At 35.5% G+C, this 22,707-nt stretch overlaps 1 protein-coding gene across 1 annotated transcript in view; it reads right to left on the bottom strand.

The window, feature by feature from the left end:
* Window positions 1-387: 387 nt before the first annotated feature.
* Fam91a1 (family with sequence similarity 91 member A1) overlaps window positions 388-22,707 on the bottom strand; it is a 42,570-nt gene continuing 20,250 nt past the window's right edge. Inside the window, exons 16-24 of the mRNA XM_020182262.2 lie at window positions 18,176-18,324; window positions 16,973-17,107; window positions 16,366-16,479; window positions 10,778-10,850; window positions 8,279-8,428; window positions 6,365-6,469; window positions 5,675-5,798; window positions 4,162-4,231; window positions 388-3,210 (exon numbers count right to left, since the gene is read on the bottom strand). Coding sequence (XP_020037851.1) covers window positions 3,025-3,210; window positions 4,162-4,231; window positions 5,675-5,798; window positions 6,365-6,469; window positions 8,279-8,428; window positions 10,778-10,850; window positions 16,366-16,479; window positions 16,973-17,107; window positions 18,176-18,324 — 1,106 coding nt within the window. The 3' untranslated portion in view covers window positions 388-3,024. The remainder of the gene's footprint in view (window positions 3,211-4,161; window positions 4,232-5,674; window positions 5,799-6,364; window positions 6,470-8,278; window positions 8,429-10,777; window positions 10,851-16,365; window positions 16,480-16,972; window positions 17,108-18,175; window positions 18,325-22,707) is intronic.

The raw sequence follows: 22,707 nt of genomic DNA, 5'->3' as shown, positions 1-22,707 counted from the left end.
GTCATCAAAGACTAAGAAAGTATCATTAGCTGAGGACACAGAGGGACACTGATGACTAAATAAATACAATGTGGTATCCTGGCTTGGATCCTGTAAAAGGAGGACATTAGTGAAAAAATCCCAATGAAGTCTGCATTTTATAAATATTGTACCCATGTTAATTTCTCGGTTTTGACAATTACATGTTTACATAAAGTGTTAACATTAGGGAAAGCTTAGTGAAGGGTACAAAGAACATCTCTGAACTATCTTTGTAACTTTCCCATAAATGTGAAATTAGCACAAAATTAAGTAGTTATCTAAAAAAAAAGTACAGGAAAGACACAGTACTGGAAGCACAGCTGTATTTAAAATTAAGAAAAGAACTTTCAGAAGATTATACGCATCTTCATAGGGACTTGAGCAACACCAGTTTATTGTAAACATGTTATATGTGTCAATAATCAAATTGACAACACTTTATACATTTCATTCTATAATAATAACATCGTAACAGAAAACAATTCACTGTACTCAATTACAGTTTTGGTACTTTAAAATCTTTTAATACAAACTGTGTTTGAAATACTGAACATAAAAACACAGATGAATGGCAGAGAAAACACAATATTCTCCCCCAAGACAAATACAAAACCATCTGACTATGTATTTCAAAAAAAAAGAGATGAAACTGTACCCCTAATAAATTCTACACCCCTTCTGCTATTAGCTCTTTTTTCTTGGTTTCTAAAGAATGTTTGCATGTTTGCTTGCCCTGGTCTAAGCTTCAGTAAGGGATGGGGGAAGAAGAAATGAGGGGAGGTGGCACAAAGCCAAATGAAATTAAACATTTGAAAAATAACTGCATAAAATTTTTTCTTCAATCTTCTTTGGCAAATAACAAACACTGTATTTTAAATTTACTTTTTTATATGATTTAAGCAATACATCTTTACATGAGTTAATGTATGAATAAAACAAGAGCCACATTCATAAAGCAAAGCACAAATATCAGCATTTCACATTTTGCTAAAAGCTCTATAAATGCAAATTAAGAGTATGAGTCTGCAGATGGAAATTTTACGATGATTCTCTCCCATTCTACAACAAAAACCGTGCTTGAACCCGTGTCTTTTCAGTACTTTCCCTGAAGTTCATGATCACTATTAGGTTCTATTTCTTCCTCTGTTATCTCTTAAAGGAAATATAGCAGCATATCACCCCCATATTTTAAGCTTTAAAATCAGCTGTCAACAAATACAAATGTCCAATTTTTTATTAGTGAACATGTCATTAAAATTTGTTTAGATAGTGAATGCAAGAATAAACAACTACAGTTAATTCAAAAGAAGCAAATTTAAAGGAGATTGAAAAGCCCTGATCAAAAGAACTACTTCCAACTTTCAGTTGAAAAGCTGTAAAAGTTACTACATATAAAACTAATAGCACTAGGAATGTACAGTATCAGTTATTGGAAAAATGAGTGAGTCACAGTCATAAGAAATTATTGTAGTATTAATATGTATTTTTCCTTTTATAGACAAACATAACATACATATGGTTTCTACCTTATATAAGACAAAGGAGAAAGCTAAACATTCTGCATTTAGCCCAAATACAGCACTAGCTGTGCCACAGATAACCTGGTCCAAAATATGAAATTCTATAGATAGGCCATGGTAATAAATGCATGGTTATGTTAACAGTTTTAAGAAAGGCATGTACTTCCTGAAGTATGTTAAATACACAAATATCAGTTCTATAAATAACAAAAATCACCAGCAGAAATGTCAGGCTAGAACATCCTCAAATTTTCTAATGCTTTAAGTGTTTTAGATACATGTTGTTTTACCATTAGTGTGGTTACAGTTTTAAACTAGCAAACCATTACCTTAGAGGAGGAGCTAAACTAAACTATAACACTGCACAAACTTCCCAAGGAAGGTAAGTTGAAAAGTTTAGAAAGTGACTCCAAGTTATTCTAATTGACATCTGAGATATTAAAAGAATGACTCAAGATCTACTTTGAAATTATTCATTTTCCTTATTATTTCCTCCAAAACTAATAATATAAATTTAGGATCCAAATTGCTTAAGAATATGTCTTCAAAGTAGGTTTATCACTGAAGTATTCTGATCTGAAGATACAGCCTTAATACTTCTAATATAATTCTAATTTAAAATAACAATCCTTCAACTTCCATAACCATTCATTGGTAAAGCTACAAAACAAAAAAATCACACAAAACAAAAAAATCAATCAGACGTGCAGCAGCCTCAGCTATGAGTGGAAAATAAATTCTATTTTTTCATAAAGACTCTATGAAAATATAAAGCCCAAGGTGAGTGGCGACAAAAGTCCACATATAAACATTGTTTAAAAATAGAATGTCTTCCAAAGCTTCTCATGAGATGCCAATGAATAGTCAAGAGTTAAGACCTTATAAATCAAGGCTAAGCTATACATAACTATGCTGATTTACATATCTTCCACGATGTTCAATTGATATACATAATTTACAGATATCCCCAGAATTCTTAATGCCCCATTACCATTTCTCAATACTGGATGTTTTCTGTTTAACAGCTTTACTACTTTAAGTACAAAGAAGCCTTTTCAGAGGAAGAGTCCCATCTCTTCCCTTGATCCCCTAAAGTGTAGGTAACAAAATATAAAATTAAACAAGATTTATGTCCAATAAACTAACATATAAAATTACCATTGCAATTTTCATAGTGACTGCTTATAAACACAACAGTCATCATAAAGCCTATAAAGTATATCCTTAGTTTATATAAAAGAAATGCAGATTGTCTTAAGGTAAAAAATACAGTGCTTGCTGCTAAAAAGCACTTCGCTGACATGAGATGTGCAATAATGACAACACTTCAGAAAACAAGAGCATGTTCCCGACACGCAGTATTAGTATCAGTGAAGCAACAATTGCACCGCAGCAGCAGGGTGCTTTTTAGTGGCTAACATTATAAAGCTAATGTAAAGAAAGAAAAAGGCAGAAAGTGTGATCAACAAATGATGTAATCAAATTATTGCAAATGGAGATTAGCAATAAGAAGGGAGGAAGGTGACCGTCCACTCCATTCTGATAAGATGCCATCTTTAAATATTAAGTTTTTTGCAGGAAGAGGAACTCCCACATCAGCATAGGATGACTGTGAAAGCAAACTTGAAAAACTGGGCTCCATGTGAACATCCAGTGTTGAAGCACCTTCCTAAAAAGACCAAGAGATACACTCAGTTTAGCAAGAACCACTTAACCAAACCAAAATCAGTTACAATAACCAATGAACTATATAGATCTTGATTACTTGAGAAATGGCCACAGAATATAAAGCACAAAAGGGACCCAAAGATCTACCTCACAAATCCAAAATAATGACAGGTATTCACATATGCAAAAATGACAATACAAGTCAGATTATAGTAAGTGCTCTGAAATAACTAGAAATAACAGACTACGAGATTACAGGATAAGAAGAAAAGTTAGGTCTCAGAAGACTGGACCTACCTCAAAGTATCACCCACCAGGAGAAAACCACTAAAAACGTGACACACTATGTCTCCTTTAAGTACTTACTGAAATCTGCAGTTACTTACATATTTTAAAGTCTACACTACATACTCCATTATTATCTTATACATCACTGTCTCCCTGGCACTTGGCAAAGGGTCTGGTGTAGGGTGGACCCAAGAATTTACTGAATGAATGAGTGAAATAAAACTTCAAAATGTTGATGTCATAACGTTGGATCAGATATTCTAAACAGAAGTATTCCACTCTCAGAGCTCATCTATAAATCAAGTCTACAATATCCTTCTCGGTCCACACTGGCCTTCTTCACTGGCACAACAGATGCCCTTCCCAGTATGGAAGAGGTACTAGCAGAGGCTACCACACCTGCCCCCAGCACCCAGCATGGTGTGTGGCTGCAGCAGATGCTTAATGCGGTTCTGCTGGAATGAAGCACTGGCACAGAATGAGGAGTTCAAGCTTTAGTATGTGCAGACCTGGCCAATGAAATATACATATCAATCTTACAGTGTTCATTTATAAAACAAAATTAGTGCTTATTTCATGTCTCAGTGCTGTAGAGACTCAAACAAACATGGAAGGAATTCACATACTAGAAAGCTCTATATAAATACCATTTGAGTTTTTTTACCTGGAATGAGTGAACAAAATTAAGGACTTGAAGAGAGAGTTTTCTACTGGAATGTAAGAGGCTTTGAAGGCTGAAAAAAAGAAGAGAAAAAGTTTAAGACAAAATTAATGACACAAACTAAATTAATTGACAAGAGTTTAAGTTTATCAATTTAAATGCACTTATGGCTGGGCGCTGATGGCTCATGCCTATAATCCTAGCTACTCAGGAGGAGGCAGAGATCAGGAGGATCATGGTTTGAAGCCAGCCTGGGGCAAACAGTTCACAAGACCCTAGCCTGACAAAAACCCATCACCAAAAAGGGCTGATGGAATGGCTTACAGTGTAGCCCCTGAGTTCAAGTCCCAGTACGGAAAGGAAAAAAAAAAAAAAAGCATTCATGTATGAATGTGCATTCTAATTAATCATATAAAAAAAATTTTTAATGATTTTCATCAATAAAACTTTTGCCTATTTTAACAATAAGAATAGTGTATAAAAGAACCACTTTGCAATAAAATATAATGTACAACCAAAATCAAAGTTATTGTTTCCAAAGAAAACATTTAAACAATTAATAAATACAAACAGCAATGAAAGAAACATTTAAAATAAAGATTTAATAAGCACTTTGAGGGGCAGAAACTGTGGCAAACTTCAAATTTCCAAAATAATTTTAAAAGACAATCTGAGAAATATTCCAACAGTTATGACACATACCAACCTACCCATGTGAATTATCTTTTAAACTTGTAAATCAGTGAAAATCATAGTGACAATCTTTCCTTCCAGATTTTATTCACGTATGTTATTTTACTTTCAGAGGATACTTGCTGAATTATCACTTAAGCCCTACCAATTTTCTGATATAAGTTTCACTGAGCCAATTAAATGAATTTTGTTATCCATGTTTGTTTCCCTAAATAAAAGTCAGGGAGATTCTGTGGATATCTCCTCTCCAAGCCACCTGCAGTGACAACTGGGTTCAGTGATATGCTCTCCTGCTCACCCAGCTGGTCTCAGAACCTTTCCAGAACTGCAGAGGTGGTGTCTGAGATTAAACTTAGGTGTTATCACTGAAAAGCGATACGTGCTCATTTCAGAAAATATAGGAAATAGAGAAAAACTTTAAAAAGTCATTTTTCCACCACAAGGCACAATTATTAGTAATATAACTTGAGTGTGTATAGTGTAAGAGAAAGCGATGTGCACAGTAAGAATTTTCCATAGACATTTATATATTAAAAACAAAACTAGGTTCACACTCCATGAGCATGCCCATTTACCACAACCTCACTGAACCTGGGTATCTATGCAAATATAATTTACAAAAGCATGTGTCCAGATGTTTGCTTATGGACTAACTTCTGATCTACTGAAATTTACTTTTGAAAAACTCTAAACTAGCAATTTTTATTTCATGAACAAACATATACAGGGCATGTGTGGAATAAAAGAAAGAAAAACACAGCAACTTTACTGCCAGTTTAAAAATTGAGTAAATGAAAATATGACAATGAATGAAAGCCCTCACCTCTCTCTTCTGCAAAGGCCATGTGTAGCAATTTTCTGACAAACTTTCCGGTTTAATTCAGAACTGAACAAAGGAATTCCAAAGCACAGCTCAAGAGGAACCCAATCTGCTTCTGTTGTGGCACCTAAAAAAAGGAGACAAAACTTATTGTTAGTCACACTTATACATATATACTGTATTAGTGACAAAAGCCTCCTTAACCTGAGGTTCCTAGGTTCCTCCTGCCCCAGTGATATTCACCAGGGAGCCCAGCAAGGGAGTGGGAGCAAGGAGGGGGGTAGGGGGTTGGGGGAGCAGGGGGTGGGTATTGATGGTAATGATGGAAGGCTCTGGTAACCTTGAAAGAGAAAAGCACGTTGTTTGATGGATCTACTTGTGTCTGGAGAGAACATTCATCAAATGTTCAAAATAGTTATTTACCTAAAAAGGATATTACATGATATTTGCAAGATGAATAAATGACTGAGTAAAAATATTTACACAAGAATAATGAAATTATTCATTCTCAGGTCATCATTTTATAGTATTTGAATTATTATTCTAAGTATATAGAATGTTTCTTAAAGAATTCATTATTAATTAGTTCACTATGGATAATAAGAACAGACAAATAACAGGCAATGGCTTAACAAAAAAGTTAAGCCTCAAAAATCAGTCTAACAAAACTGCTAAGAATTGTTAACATCTTACCAGAGTTTTGTTTTGTTGCCAAATCTATAGTGGCTTCCTCAATGACCATTTCAAATGATTCTGTACTCCCATTTACATCTGAGGCAGAAGCCAAGTCAGGTTCTCCTTATAATTAAAGAGCATAAGCAATATTAGGATTCTAGTAGTCAACCAAAGTTCTCAATAAATCAGGCCTAACACAAAGAGGGTTTCAGGTGATAGTAATGATGGTGGCAAAAAATGAGTACTCTTTTGCCTAAAGCAGGGGTTCTTTTGTCCCCCAAGGGTGTTTGGCAGTGTGTGGAGACAATTTTGGTTGTCTTGAATGAGAATGGGATGCTATCAATATCCAGGATGCTGAATACCCACCATGTACAATCCCCCACAACTAAGAATTATCCAGCTCAAAACGCAAATAGTGCCAAGGGTAAGAAACCCTGGCCTAAAGAATCCCACACCCAAAAAGTGGAACACAAGTTCAGACTTTCACACACATCACTGATAAGGCCATGACATCACCATGGACATATGCAGTCTTACTACATCTGTGCTCTTCAAAACCCTTTCAGCACATAAGATCCTCCAAGACATTCTAGACTACACTGACTTCTCTACTCTCGTCTTCTACTTCTCTCCAACAAATCCTTTCTTTTGGCTAAGATGAGATACACAGCTTCCTAACTCCCTCTGCCTGAAGGGCTGACACCTTCCAAAAAAATCAACCATCACTAGATAAAGCAGTTAACTCGTTTTCCAAAGCTCAGTTTAAAGTCTACTTGAAGAGGCCATCCCTAGTGGCTCAGCTGGGCTGAGATATGCCTTCTTTGTCCTGCACTGGTGCGTCAAACAGTCCCTTATCACAATCTTTTAATCCTCATTGTAGGCTGATTCACTTGTTTGTCTCCCTTGAGGGTTTCATACCTTGAAATAAAATCAGGTCTTACTATTTTAAGGATCTCCAGCACTGAAACAGGTATTTATTGTCTAAATGTTTGTGGAATGAATGACATAAAAAATGAAAGCTATGGTGGACACACTTTGAAATAACTAAGCCCTCTTCATGAAATGTTCCTACAATATTTGGCCATCGGTTATTAAAAGATATCCAATTCCTTTGGGCAAAGATAAAAGGCCCAGAAATACCTATCTAACACAAATTAGACAATCCAATCCATGAGATGGCTAGTAATCAATCACATTTCCTCAGGATTTCATACTAAAAGGCTCATAAAATATAGTCCACCAGTGACAGACACTTGAAAGGTCTCCCACAGTTAACAGACCAGAGTTGATACCATGGCAGCCAAAACCACATACAAACCAGTATTAAGAAAGAGCAGAAATAATCAGTAAGATGATTTGAAAATGTATTTTTAAATTAAATAGAAAAAAATGTAGCATGGTAAGTTTTGGTAATATGCAGGACAGACTATAAACAGAAAGGAGGCCAGGAAAGCTAAGCAGGAAATATTTGCAACAACACACATTTAAGGAATCAAGATCTAGACTAGATTTGTAGTTATAGAGAACTTAAAAAGAACAGAGAGGGAAGGAAATGGATATGAGACATTTCCAGAGTCTAACAGAACTTGGAAACTAACCACTAGGTACATTTTGGAAGCATTTTTACAAGATGACGAGTTTTGAAACCATCATCCTAAGGCTTTCTTTGAGTCTGTGACAATACAGGCCTAGAACCCGATAGCCATTCTATATTCCAGCTCAAGGGCATCATTTCTTTAGTTATGTATTTGGCGTGTTCTCCATTTGAATAACAGTATTTGTCCAAAGCATATACTACAGAATATTTTCTTATTCTTCAGTAAAAAGTATTAAATAATTCAACATTCCCACAAAAGCCTGTCTGCTTTTATTAAGAGTATGTTAAGCTTAAAACTAGTTATATTAATTCAAAGAACCCTTCTGTTGGCTAACCTCTTTCATCAGAAGCATCACTGAGTTTTCTACTTGCAAGCTGACTAGAAGCATTCAACATGGTGACATATCCGCAGAAATGCTGTAAGTCCACTTTGTTCCTTAGTACTTGCAATGCTTTATGAACACCCATACTGACACGAGTGAACTCTAAGAACAAAGAGATAACACACAAGTCAACTTTCGTAACACAAAAAACTTACATAGTTTGATAATTCTTAAAGTAGTCCTAATTTAGTCTATCAAGATTGATTCTAATGTTTATGCAAAAGAAAGCTGTTCACATACAATGTATTCACAGTCTTCAGAAGGCATTGCTGTGGCAAAACAAATTTCTTGCTAAGTGAGCAAACTGGGTCAATCAGTGGCAGGTTTTGTAAGCTGTTCTTTGTGGGTCTATTCTACCAAGAAATACTTAGTTGGTGGGTTTCTATCAGGAAGTGTACTGAATACAAATAATATTTTTAAAAATTTGACTAGTTAATTCTTATTGAAATTGATGCTAACAATATACCTGAAATCATAAGCCTACTGAGTTTAGATATTAACTAGAGGTTTCACATATAAAAGAGAAAGATACTATAGATCCAAATATGAAGGTACCTATTTTTTATAATTCACACAATAATCTCCCAAGTTAGTAAGTCTCCCACTTATCAGTCAAGATTTTATAGATTTATGAGATTTTATGTCATTATCTTGAATCTTTTAGGCAAATAATTATTTTGTCCTTAGAACTTATAAAGTATTAGACAATAAAATGGTCAAGTTATTTAGCAGAGAAGTACTCATTTCTGAATAGGGGCTATTTTGGGAAAGAAAAAATCTTCTTTCCAGGCTTTTGCACAAATTTATTCACAATAGGCAGAAGAAAGCATCTTAATTTCAAATGTGAGTCTTCTGCAGTCTAGCCACATGAAATGGAAACAGATATTTACAAAATTTGTCTTCCTTTCCCCTACTTTGGGTAAGAGGGGAAAATGGTGACTAATGTTTTTGGAAGAACAGTAAGCTCTTCTAAGAATTAATACAAGTTTAATTATTTGAACTATTCACTCTTCTCTGAAATCCATGTAAGAATCTAAAAAATCATTTCAATATAGCAGCTCTGCATGGAGCAGGAAATAGTACCATATAAATGTGTAGTTTTCAACCAAATAGTATTTTTACTTTAAATGTATAATTGGCCTTGTATATCTGTGGGTTCCATATCTTAGGGATTAACCAATCAACCTATACATCAAAATATGTGGGAAAAAAACTCTACCTGTACTGAACATGTACAGACCTTGTCTTCTCGTCATTATTCCCTATATAGTACACTATAACGACTACCTGAACAGCACTTACATTGTATTAGGTATTGTGTGATCTAGAGATAGTTTAAAATATATCAAGGACATATATAGGTTCTAAGCAAATGCTACACCACTTTACATGAAGAGAAGCATCTGCAGATTCTGGTATCCTTTGGGGAAAGGAGGGATGCTTGGCCCTTATCAACTATGGATACCAACTGACAACTTTAAGCTTCTTAATATTCAACAGGGAAAAGATATCTTCATACTAGAAAAAGACAAATCAATTTGCTTTCATATAAATTCTCTGAGCAATTTGCATTCCACACCTAATCTGAAGAGATGACATTAAGCAGGGTCCTCTCCCCTTGGGTTTTCTTGATTTAGCAGAAACCCCTGCATCCACTCAAATTACTTCTAATAGCAAAAACAAAATGCTGAAACAAGAAATATGTGCAGTTGCTCTATGAACTATAAATTAATATATAAATGTTCATTAGGATCCGTTTTTAAATTACCGAAAAATTTTTAAAAAGCATTAAAACCTAAATATGAAAATAAAATTCTAGCAGCAGCCTGTATGTATATACTGTGGACATTTACAGATTAAATAATCTGTAAAATAACACTGAAAACTTTGCCTTCTTTTATTTTTTGAGACAGGGTCTCATTCTGAAGCCCCAACTAGCCTCAAACTCTTCATCCTCCTGCAAGTGCTGGGATTACAGCCTTGTACCACCATGCCCGGCAAAAACTTTGAATACTTTGAAAAACACTCTGAAAAATAATGTATATAAGGGCTGTAGATGTAGCTCAAGTGGTAAAGAACCTGCCTAGCAAGCATGAGGCCCTAAATCCAAACACCAGCACTACAAAAAAAAAGAAAGAATAAAGAATATATATAACACAGGGAAAAGCTATAGAGAAAAGTTAGCCTTCCATCTAGGCAAACATCTGCTTATTCTCTCCATCTCCAAGACAAGCCAGTATTCTTCAAAGGTCATAAAAGATATGGGTCTATCAGTTCCTGCTATATATCCCTATCTTTCATTTTTTAAGTATATATTCAATGTTCAAAGGGGTTTCACCATGGTACTTCATGACAAAAACTACCTTTTGCTAATACTCAAGAATCTAAAAGTTAAGTTTCCTAAGGGTTTTTTTCCATCAAATTGTTCACACAGATAAAATTCAAAAGTACCTCCTTGTAGTTCTGTTTCATCAAATGGAAACGGTATATGGACAGTTTCTCCTATCCCATGCAAACCATGTCCCTAAACACAAAGAAATAAAAGTTGAAAGGTACACCAGAATCCTACATTTCTAATAACTGATATGCAAACAAATAAGATTGTGCCATATTAATACTCCTCATAATGGGTTTGATGATTTTCTATTTTTCTACAGCAAGCAATAACAATCTTTTGTTAGTTTTATTAGCATATATTAGCTGTACAAGGGAATTTCACTGTTACATTTCCATATGTGTTCAAGTGCATCTTGGCTAGATTTATCCCCTCCACCATTCTTCCTTACCACCCCCTACTTAAAATAATTTTAACAGGTTTCATTGTTCTGTTTTCATACAAGTATATATATTCACCTTTCTTCACCTTGTCCATTTACCCTCCCTCCTCCTACTGATACCCACCCAAAAGGACCTGGTTTATATCCCTGTCTTAAATTTTTTAAGTATATATGCAACATTCAAAGGGGTTTCACCATAGAATTTCACCCATGAATACATTGTGCTTTAACCAGATTAACCCCTCTATTACTCTCCCTTACTCTTCCCACCCTAGCCCCTATTAATCAAAAGCTTTCACTGTTTCATTATGCTATCTTTCTACACAGGGGAAATATATTTTGATATTATTCACTATCATTCTCTTTTCCATTCCTTCCTCTCCCAAGTCCTTTCAAACAGTCCCACTATTACAGACATGTTATGTGTATGATCATGTTTGAACCTGTGTATACATTTATCTTTGGGATAAATGAGAAAACATGCGACCTTGGTTTCTCTGAACCTGGCTTACTTCGCTTAACATGCTATCTCCAGTTCCATCCATTTACCTTCAAAAGACCTAATTTCATTCTTCTTTATGAATGCATAGCACTCCAATGTGTATGTATACATTTTCTTAATCCATTCATCAGTTGTAGGACATCTGGGCTGTGTCCATAGCTTGGTTGCTGTGAATAGTGCTGCAATAAACAACATGGGTGTGCAAGTGTCTCTGTTGTACCCTGACTTACAGTCCTTCAGATCTATGCCCAATGGTATTGTTGGATTGGATGGTAGTTGTATTTTTAGGTTGTTTTTAGCAGTAGTGGGGATCAAATCCAGGGCTTCATGTATGCTAGGCAAACACTTGACCACTGAGCTCCATCCCCAGCCTATTGTAGTTTTTTGAGAAACCACCATACTGCTTTCCACAGTGACTGTACTAATTTAACATTCCCACTGACAGTGTATAAGGGTTCCTTTTCTCCTGGCATCCTTGCCAACATTTGTTATTGTTTGTGCTCTTGATGATGACTGGAATGAGGTGAAATCTCAGTGTCATTTTGATTTACATTTCCTTTGTGGCCAGGGATACTGAGCATTTCTTCATGTATTTATTGGTCATTTGTACTTCTTCCTTTAAAAAAATGTCTGTTCAGTTCATTTGCCCATTTATTTATTGGGCTGCTAATTCTTTGGGAGCTTAATGGTTTTTTTGAGTTCCCTGTAAATTCTGATTATTAATCATTTGGTAGACACATAGCTGGCAAAGATTTTTCTCCCATCCTGTAGGCTATCTTTTCATTCTAGTAACTATTTCCTTTGCTATACAGAAGCTTTTTGGTTTGATGCAGCAGCATTTGTCAATCCTTTCTCTTATTTGCTGAGCTACTGGAGTTCTATTCAGGAAGTAATTGCCTATGCCTATATGTCCAGTGTTTTCCCTATTCTGTCTTGTAGTAGTTTCAAAGTTTAAAATCTTACAATGAAATCTTTGATCCACGCTGAATTGATATTAGTACAAGCAGAAAGATAGGGATACAGTTTTGGTCTTCTACATGTGGATATCAAGTTTTCCCAGCACCACTTTCTGAAAAGGTTGTCTTCCCTCCAACTTACATTTTGGGATTCTTTGTTAAAAACTAAATGGCTGTACCTGAAGGATTTATCTGTGCTCTTCCTGTCTGTTTTTGTGCCAGTATCATGCTGTTTTCATTGCTATGGTTTTCCAGTACAGTTTGAAGCCAAGTACTGGGATACCTCCAGCAAGCCATGACAATTTTAAGTGTGTATTAACCTACTGTGCAATGTTTCTCAAATTGAGCATAGGAAAAAAATGGAGGGCTTACAGATTTATAGGCAAATCAGGAAGACAAGACTGAATGAAGTCAAGTGCATGTGTACAAGGGCTGGCTATAGTTCTGAGAGAAAAGAGCACAGCACACCATGAACTAGGAATACAAAACCCACAACCTGCACTGAAATGGCATCCACTCAAAGACACTTGCTACGTCAGTGTGATTACACAACAGAAAACAGCCAAAATGCCCACTAACAGAGAAGTGCTTAAAAATTTCTGATACATATTTCTGGTTTAGCTTCAAAAAGAAAGAGGAAGCTCTCTATGAACTAAAATGAAAAGATCTCCAACTGATACATGGAAAAAGCATGGGGAACATCGGTGTGTAACTGCTTACATTTGCATACAGAAGGGTACAGCAGAAACTAATAAATGTGATTATCTCATTTGGAAAAGAGATGAGGATGGGGAGATAGGATTCAAAGGAAAGTGACTTCTCTATACACCTTTTATTTTTAACTGATGTGACTGTGCCATTAATTCAAAAATTAAGTGTAAAAAAATCTCAGTCAACCAATGTCACTCCCATGTCATAAATAATTTAGTTTCATGCACACATTCAACTATTTCTTATCTTTAATTCCTAGGTTTGGTTTGAGTTTACAGGTGTGTAAGCACAATAAGCATAAAGTATTAATTGTATGTTTACATGTATTTAGTACCACATAATGGAAAACTAAAGCAAACTATGAGGAACTATAAATTTTTCCCTTTAAAAGACCCATACACTACTCAAATTCAAGAAATACTGATACATTAAGAGAAATAACAGCGTGAAATTACACGAGAACAGTTTGAATATATTTCTAAGTTCTCATCTACTCTACTGACAGATTTATGACTTAACACAGTTTTAGTCAAAATCTTAAGTGTAGTATGTTTTAAATCTTAGCAACATGCATTTTATATTTTATACTACATTATGAAATGTAAAAGGGAAAATTTCTTTTTTAGCAAAAGCAAAACTCCTTAGCACTTTAAAAACAGATGTCATCTACTTATTTACTTATGTTTTTCTATCCATATTCTGCAGTACCAAAAAAATATAAAAAAACAAAACCAAAAACCTAACTTGGCTTGACTCACTAAATACTGCCTACAGAACAGACCCTGGCAATCACACCGTTCATTTTACAGGTAAAGAAAACTGAGGCAAAAAGGAGTGAGTAGTTGATCCAAGACAGAGACAAGCAGGACTCAATCACTAGCACTCCCTCACTCCATTACCACCACAGCTAACAACTGAGTTCTGCCTGTTTGCTCAGTACAGTGCCAAGCACCTTACATCAATTTTCCATCTGTCATTCTTTTCAGCAACATCATAAAGATATAAGGTATAAAATATGACTTAGAAGATTTTACAAATAAGATATTTTATAATCTATCTTCTCCTTTAACTTCTTATTACGTCTTCCCTTGATTGAGTTGTCCGATCTCTTACCTAAACTACTACACACAACTCTAACTGGTTCTCTTGCTTCAGTATCTTCCCCGTGACCTGTCCATTCTCACAGTCCCCAGGTTGATTCCTAAAAAACTCCACTTGACTATGTTAATCCCTAGCTTACACCCTGAAAGTACTGCCACCAATCCACAGGTTAAAGTATAAGCTCCATACAGGACATTCAAGGTATTCTACACTCCAGAGTCACTTCTGATCACTATGCCAATTCACTTCAACTCTCCTCTCAAAAATACCAAACAGCTTATAGGTCCATGCATATACTGCACCACTTCATATTCCTATCCATTTATTCAACAAACACTAATTGAACAACTACTATGAGCCAACCCCTGTGCTAGGGAAATAGCAGTGAAGAAAAGGAAGCAAAATCCCTGCCAGAAATTTAGTCATGCTGCCCCTCTACACATCCTAGAACTCTTAAATCATCCTTTTATATTCAGCCAGCTCCCCTGAAGCCATTCTCCTTGCCCCAAGGTTGAATTGGTTACCACTCTTTAATGTTTCCACTATAACTAATTTTACACACACAGCAAAAACTAAAACTGACTGATCATACAACTTTTCCCACCAGCTTTAAATTCCTTAAAGATAGAGACCATGTCTTATTTGTGTATCTATGTTAAGTAGCACAGAACATTCAATTGATATTTAATGAACTAATAAATTCATTACCAAGAACGTATTTTAATGTACCAGAAAGTACCCTCTGCACTTCACATGGGCATCCTCATTTCATTCCCTCAACAACTCTATAAATATATATTTCCTACCTCCTCATTAGCTATTGTTTTGTTATTATACAGATGAGAAACAAGGCATAAGGAATATCATCAAAATATACAGTCCAATAAGCAAATAGAGGCTCAACATTAGTAGTCACCAGGAAAACTCAAGTCAAAACTTTACAGGCTGGAGGAGTGGCTCAAGCATTAGAGCACTTGACTCACAAACACAAGGCCCTGAGTTCAAAACCCCAGTACTGCCCCACCAAAAAAAATTTTAAAACCATAACAACAACACATGATAAGGAGCTACCACTTCACACTCACTAGGGTGGTATAATCAAAATGCCAGATAATACCAAGTATTGATAGGAATGCAACACGGTGCAGGTACTTTGGAAAACAGACTGGCAATTCTTTATTTAAATGATTAAACATGGATTTACCACATGACACAATTCTACTCCCAGCTATATACTCAAAGACAAACGAAAATCTATATCCACACAAAAACTCATACACAAATGTGTATAATAGTCAAAAGGTAGGAACAACACAAACATCCATCAACTGATGAACGTAATAAAATGTGGGGTATCTGTACAATGGAGTATTATTTGGCCTGAAAAAGTAATGAAGTACTGATATGTGTTACAACAGGATGTACCTTCATTACACTAAATGAAAGAAGTCAGTAACAAAAGAAACCATGTATGACTCCACGTATATGAAATGTACAGAATAAAAAATCTATAGAATCAGTATTATTGTTTAGGGAGGGGGGAAAGAGGAGATGGGAGAAGAAAACAGAAGTGATAACTTAATGGTAGAGGGTGTATTTTTGAGATGGTAAAAATGTTCTAAAACAGTATTATTGACAGCTATACAAATCTGTAAATGTACTAAAAACCACTGAATTGTACTATTTAAATTGTTGAGTTGGATAGTAAGCGAATTGTGTCTCAATAAAGCTCTTTTAAAAAAATAAATAAATAAGTACAGTCACACAACCAGCAAAAGGTGAGGCTGCAACTCAAACCTGAGTCCAAGTTCAAGTCCATGTTCTAGCACCCCCATATGCAAAAGGACCAGGACTAACCCTCAGATCTCTGATTCCTTATATTTCAACTTTACAAATAACTGGCATCTGATTGCAACTCAATAGAAAGCTAGACAAATTATAATGTTAATGATAAAAATCCAAAACTAGTTGTTTCAAGTGAGGTAAACATACCTGAATTAAAACCGCAGAATGTGTTAAAGCATCATTCAACATCGTGAGCACATTTGATGTAGGAACTACCCCAGGATCATGACCCCAAGATGTTATTAGTAATCGATCATAACCCTATTGGAAAGAAGTAAGTCACATAAAATGGTGCTTAGAAGTAAGAAAAAAATTAAGAAAGTTATCTATAGTATTGTCACCAATTTCTATTCTCAAATATAAATACAATCTTAAAATACAGCTGGGCACTGGCAGTTCATGCCCATAATCCTAGCTACTCAGGAGGCAGTGATGAGAAGGATCACAGTTCAAAGCCAGCCCAGGCAAATGGTTTATGAGACCCTATCTCAAAAATACCCAACACAAAAAGGTCTAGCAGAGTGGCTCAAGTGGTAAAGTGCCTGCTAAGCAGGCACTCATGAAGCCCTGAGTTCAAGCCTCAGTACCACCAAATAAATGAGTAACTAAAAAAAATTAAAAACCGTGGCTTAGGAGCATGGCTCAGAAGTAGAACACTTGCCTAGCATGTTGTGCAAGGTCCTGGGTCCCATCCTCAGCACTGCAAACAAAAAGAAAGAAAAAGAAGAAGAAAAGAAAATCCTCATGCACATACCTGGAATATATCTGGCAGCTTTCGAAGTCTTGTTCCTTTGGACAATAGGAGAGATGGTGGTCCTTGTCCAGTTATATGGTAAATATACAGTTTAAACCAGACAGAACTGACTTCTGGAATAGCTGGCCCAATATGCTATAATCAAAAAAACAGGTAAGATAAAGTTGTACTGCCTATGTAAAGAAGCCAAATTTCAAAATGACCAAGTACAGTCTTCTAAGCAGCAAATGCCTCATAAATTTTAAATGGCAGTATCTTCATGAAAGTTAAGTTTGGGCTTATTGTGATTAAGAAGGCATATCTTATCACTGTAGGTCTGTGATTGGACTTGGTGAGTTGACTGCCTAGGTTTGAATCTGAGCTTCAAAAAAGGGACTTGTTCTCCTAAATGGAGATGATAAATGGATTTTTCAGACAGTTCATACCTACAGGTTGTGTTAAAGAATAAGAGATAGTGGAGAGGAACACATAATTATACAAAAGTTTGATTAAACGAAGAGCCAGGATCTTCTTGTTGAATACAGGCCAAAATTTGGGGTAAGGATGGGTGCTCACTGAGGCAGCTGGAACAACACAGGCAAAAAAACAATATACAAGAATCCCTTCTTGATTTCTACACCATTGAGGCCTGCACATCTAGAAAACCAGGTACAGTAGAGCACTGGAGAACAGCAAAACAATAATCTCTACTCTTTGAAAATGAACAGGCCATACCTTCCATGCTAAGTATACAAATAAATGTAACTGATTTGTGTCTAAAAAGTAAAAGACCAGAAGCCATTTTCACACATAAATTCTATAGTTATTTAGAAGTCTAGCTTTCAACACTATCTTTTCTTTTAAGCTAATTTAGCATCACAGCCCTACTTCTAAAACACTTGATTTTTCCCAATTAAATTTATCTTATCCTTCAAAATGATCTAGGCTTCCTTCTTAAAGCATCCCAAAATACTCACCTTAAAATACTTTATACACGAATAAAATTTTAATCTAATGTGTCGCAAGTAATCAGATGACATATAAATTAAATATACCAATTATACTTTACAAATTAAATATAACATCATTTTACAACAGTATAAAACACAAAATTGCTTCTGGCAAAAATTGCTTTTAATATCTGACATCTGCAAACTAAAATTAGGAAAATAAAATCTCATTATTTTCTTAATGAGATGATCATACTACCATCTGGATCTTTACCTGCGGGGTACAGCTGCTGACAGGCCGGATTTCATTGGTGAGAGGAGCCATGGAAACAAGCAGCGAATAATTTTTGTTCAGAACTCTGCTGCAAGTTGCAGGGTCTAAACCAAGAAGGCTCTCGCAACGTAAGAGATCCAGAGGAAAACCTGAATTATGATTAAAGACACACAGTGAATAATTAATGGACTACCATGTGAAACATATATGTTGAAAATCAACTGTTTACCACTGCCTTGAGATTTTCTTTTTAAAAATTTAAAGGTAGAATAACTAAGTACAAAATTTCCTAGCCGATTACTCAGACACTTAAGGATTTAAGCTATATTCTATTGGTGCTTCATTAGGCTATAGTTCTTTAATAAAATGTCTGCAGCCACTCTACAGACATTACGACAGCTGAAATGCCAGGGAAGAAGCTGTGATCTCCTCTCCCTTCTCTCAATCTCCATAAAGAGAATCACAGCCCAGCTCTGATTCTCCCACACGGGAAGGCATTTCTCATTTAGAAATCTGTCCCCTAGACTGCTGATCCATAAAGCATGAACTCAGCAAGCATTTTAAGCCCCTAGGAAAATATCAAAATTACTGCTCTTTAAAAAGAGATATTCAAGATTGAAAGAAACTTCAGACGATCAGTTGGCCAGACTATCTCCCTTTTCAAGTAAGAATGCACCTTAAAAATTCACAGCTTGGTGAAAGGGCTGACAAACACAGAGCACAACCAGCACTAGTACCTGGTCTCAGACCATTCCCCAGGAAAACAAACAGGTTGCCAGGGAAAATGGCTAAATAAGCACAGGGTAAGATCAGATCTTATTGTTTTGTCAGAAAGTATGAATTGTTTAAAAAAAAAAAAAAAGATGGGCATATTACAAAGAAAGGAGAGGAACCAGTTTGAAAGCAAAATATGAGGCAATAGGAGTACAAAAATATTTGAGACAATAATGACTAATTATAGATCACTGAAAAAAGAATTTCATACTAAGAATACAAGACAATACCTAGTCTCAGTTGTTCAAAACACAGAGGAAATGCTGGAGTTGGTGGAAAAATTTCCCATTTGCACTTAGTAATCTCGATCACAATTCAGAAAGAGCCATCACTGGATGGTAAGTCTAGGGAGAAACACTGAGGAGAAGTAGAATACTTGCCAAGGTGTTAAAGTACATCCCACAAATTGCTTATTAGTTGTGGGGGCAAAAATAGCTATCTATACTATGAAGAAATCAGATGGCACATCTAACTAGGCTAACTCAGTGATGAAAATTAACATCACCAACGAGAGGCAGATGGGCATCACGTGCCTTCAGATACCATATCCTTAGAAGGTCACAGCATCACTTGGATAGTATTCTAGATAGGAAAATAAATCTCAATCTAATCCTAAGGAAACATCATGTATTCCTAAGATAAGAAACTTTCCAGAAAAATCAACAAAGGAGGGACGTTTTTTAAAAATGGGAATGTCATAAAAGAAAAAAATGAGCTATTGATTTGTTATAGAATAACGGGGATGAAAGAGACATTATGATTAAATACAATATTTGGTCTTAAACTAGGTCCTGTACTGGAGGAGAAAAAAATGCTAAGAAGGACATTAACATTACTGACAAACTGGAATACAAATAATTACTATGTTAATATTAAATCTTCTGAAGTTGATATGAGATAACAGCCCTATTGAAACAGTGATCATAAGGTCTGTAAGTGTCTTAAGAGTTAAAGACAAGGCAGAAACAAGGTGAATAATTTTGGGGGGGAAGGACATGATATGCAACTTAATCCTGAATTTTGAGTTAAAAGTAATTATATTCTTATTTCTGCAATGTTTCTATAAATTTAAAATGTTAAAGAATCAGGAGTCTGTGGTTCTATGGAGGAGATAATGTCCTACAGATGGCAGGAAGAGCACTGGTCCACACCCTGAGGTGGAGGCTGACAAGTGAAGCCTCAATAAAAGCAGTCTCTACCAAGTGACACGTCTGGCTGCAGCAGAGGACACAGCCCGAAGTAAAATGGTAAGTCAGCAGCAAGTGGCTTGGGAAAAGGAGAGGGGGGAAAAAATTCTATGAAGACCAGAAAACTTTACATGTGATTAAGTACAATGAAAAATTGTACAATAGCCATAAGTGGGTAAATACTACCCATAAAAAAATCCAGATTTAGTAAGGACAGACTTTATTCAAATGACTCAGGGTAGGCGGTTGTTGCAATAGCGGAGGGGAGACCACCGAAACAGTGATCATAAGGTCTGTAAGTGTCTTAAGAGTTAGAGACAAGGCAGAAACAAGGTGTGTGTAAAGAAGTGTGATGAAAGGGTGATACAGGGCTGGGCTGCAGGTCAGAGGATGTTTTGCTATAAGGTCTGAGTTGCTTTGAAGTTTGAGAGCCTAGAGGAAAGAAAGAAGCCCAGCCACAGTTTAGTGAACAGACATCTTGTTCTGACTAATCAGTTGGGGCAGGCAGCTCAGAGAATTGTTCACAAGGCAAATAAATGGAATTTAGAGGGTTTGTTTCAGCCTTGTTACAGGAGAACAAGGGGAAGGGGCACTTGCTATGTGAAGAAAGAATGATCCTTGAAGTAAGCCATTTTCCAAAACACAAAAAGATAAGGACATTGCTTTCTTTCTTTTTTTTTTTTTTTTTTTTTTTTTTTGTGGCACTGGGTGGGGTTTGAACTCAGGGCCTCACACTTGCTAGGCCGGCACACTACCACTTGAACCACCGCCCAAGCCAGGACATTTCTTAACCTGCAGGCAAAATGCAGCATTGTCCGTGTCAAATACAAAAATATTTAATGTATACTAGAAGAGGAAGGTATATAAATCTAAACAGTCCACAATGGTTAGAATACTTTCTTATAACATTAAAACTATGACTGTTCTTCTATAAATCCAGTTTAGTTTTAAACATTTCTACATACTAGGCTGTTAAATTACAAACAGTGGTTTATGTCTAACATATATTGATCATAGTGAAAAGATGTTTTAAAGACAAAAATATCTGAAAACAAAAATCACACTTACAAAATGAGAACAATGAAGACCACACATTGCTTTTATTTTTCCAGTAGTAGCCTCTTGCTATTTAAAACTAAGAGATTACTATGAAACTACTTTCAATGACAGTATCACAAGACTTTTGCTTTACAGTACTAAGCATTATGTGATGAGGTGAATAGTACTCAAACTAAATTACTAGTGACATAAAAAGAAAACTCTTCCTACTCAAACAAGATGTTTAAAACGCCAATACTACAGAACTATTTTCTAAAAAACAGAAAGATTCAATTATTTCAAGCAGGATTCCTACAGAAAGCAACATTTTTCAACAGGGCAAGCTAAAGCATTACTAATGGCCTATGCTATCCTGTGTGTGGAATGTATGAAAAGATGGTATTAGTGGGGCACCATCATTTCAATCACCTTCTGTGTTCTGTGGTTCAGAGAAAGCATCCAGCTAAGAGTGGCTGCTTGAAAAAGTGAAATTCATAAATAACTGCAGGTTTGGGCTCAGGGGGAGGAGTTAATTGATGCTTAACTTTGGAGCTCTAGCAACTACTCTAAGCAATTAAATCTCTAATTGGTGCCAGCAATGGTCAACAATAAACCCACCTTCATAGTTAGAATCATACTTAACTACGTTTATACAGAATAGGTTTAGGGTTACCATTTAACTTACATAATGGCATGCAGACTATTCAGAGTGAAAACAAAGTTTAGTTCATATTCCTAAGCAACAAACATTTATGAGTAAATCAATAACAAGTTTAGTGCTCAAGACAATAAAGGACAGGGCAATGGAAAAAAATTCAAGAGACAAGGATTTAAGTCTTCTATTCCTAGCTCTTCCCTAACTAATCCTAAGGGTTATACTTGACTTGTCATGTTCTCAGATTCTATGATCTGTCATAGAATAGTCTTTCCTATTTATAGGAAAGACCAAGGTATTTCAAGATAGCTGTAACAGATTATTTTAAATACTCTAACCTATTATCTCTATAAATGACTAAAGAGTTCCAGAAATAAAATTTTATCCATAGATATCTTCAAGGTTATGCCCTTGCTACTTGATCACACAACTTAATATTTAGTTATAAGAAATGGCTATTCATCAAAAAATGCTTATCAATAAGTGCTTCAGACTCTTGGCATTTGGCAATTTAGTGTTCTTAGTTTTAAATATTTACTGTTTACAAAAGATCTCAAAAAGAGCCCAGCATGCAACAATCTATAATTCTGTTAAGGCTACAGAAGTAAAGTCACTGGATATTGAGTGAGTCTGGCCTCACTCAGCTAAACTACCCAGCATCTTTGTTCTCACTACTCAATAACTATTAATATGTGATAGGTGATTTCTTTCAATTTTTTAAATTGAGTTGAAAGGGAGTTAGATATTGATAATGAAATGGGAGTGACTTAGATCCTGATGTCTCTTGGCCAAATAACAGAATTTTTAGGTATATGAATGACTGAAATTAAATACCACAATGTTCTGAGATGCATCTCTTTTGTGAATGTTCAAGAACT

Source organism: Castor canadensis, chromosome 3 (genome assembly GCF_047511655.1).
Source record: "Castor canadensis chromosome 3, mCasCan1.hap1v2, whole genome shotgun sequence".
Taxonomy (NCBI): domain Eukaryota; kingdom Metazoa; phylum Chordata; class Mammalia; order Rodentia; family Castoridae; genus Castor; species Castor canadensis.
This window is presented reverse-complemented; position numbering and strand designations above follow the sequence as displayed.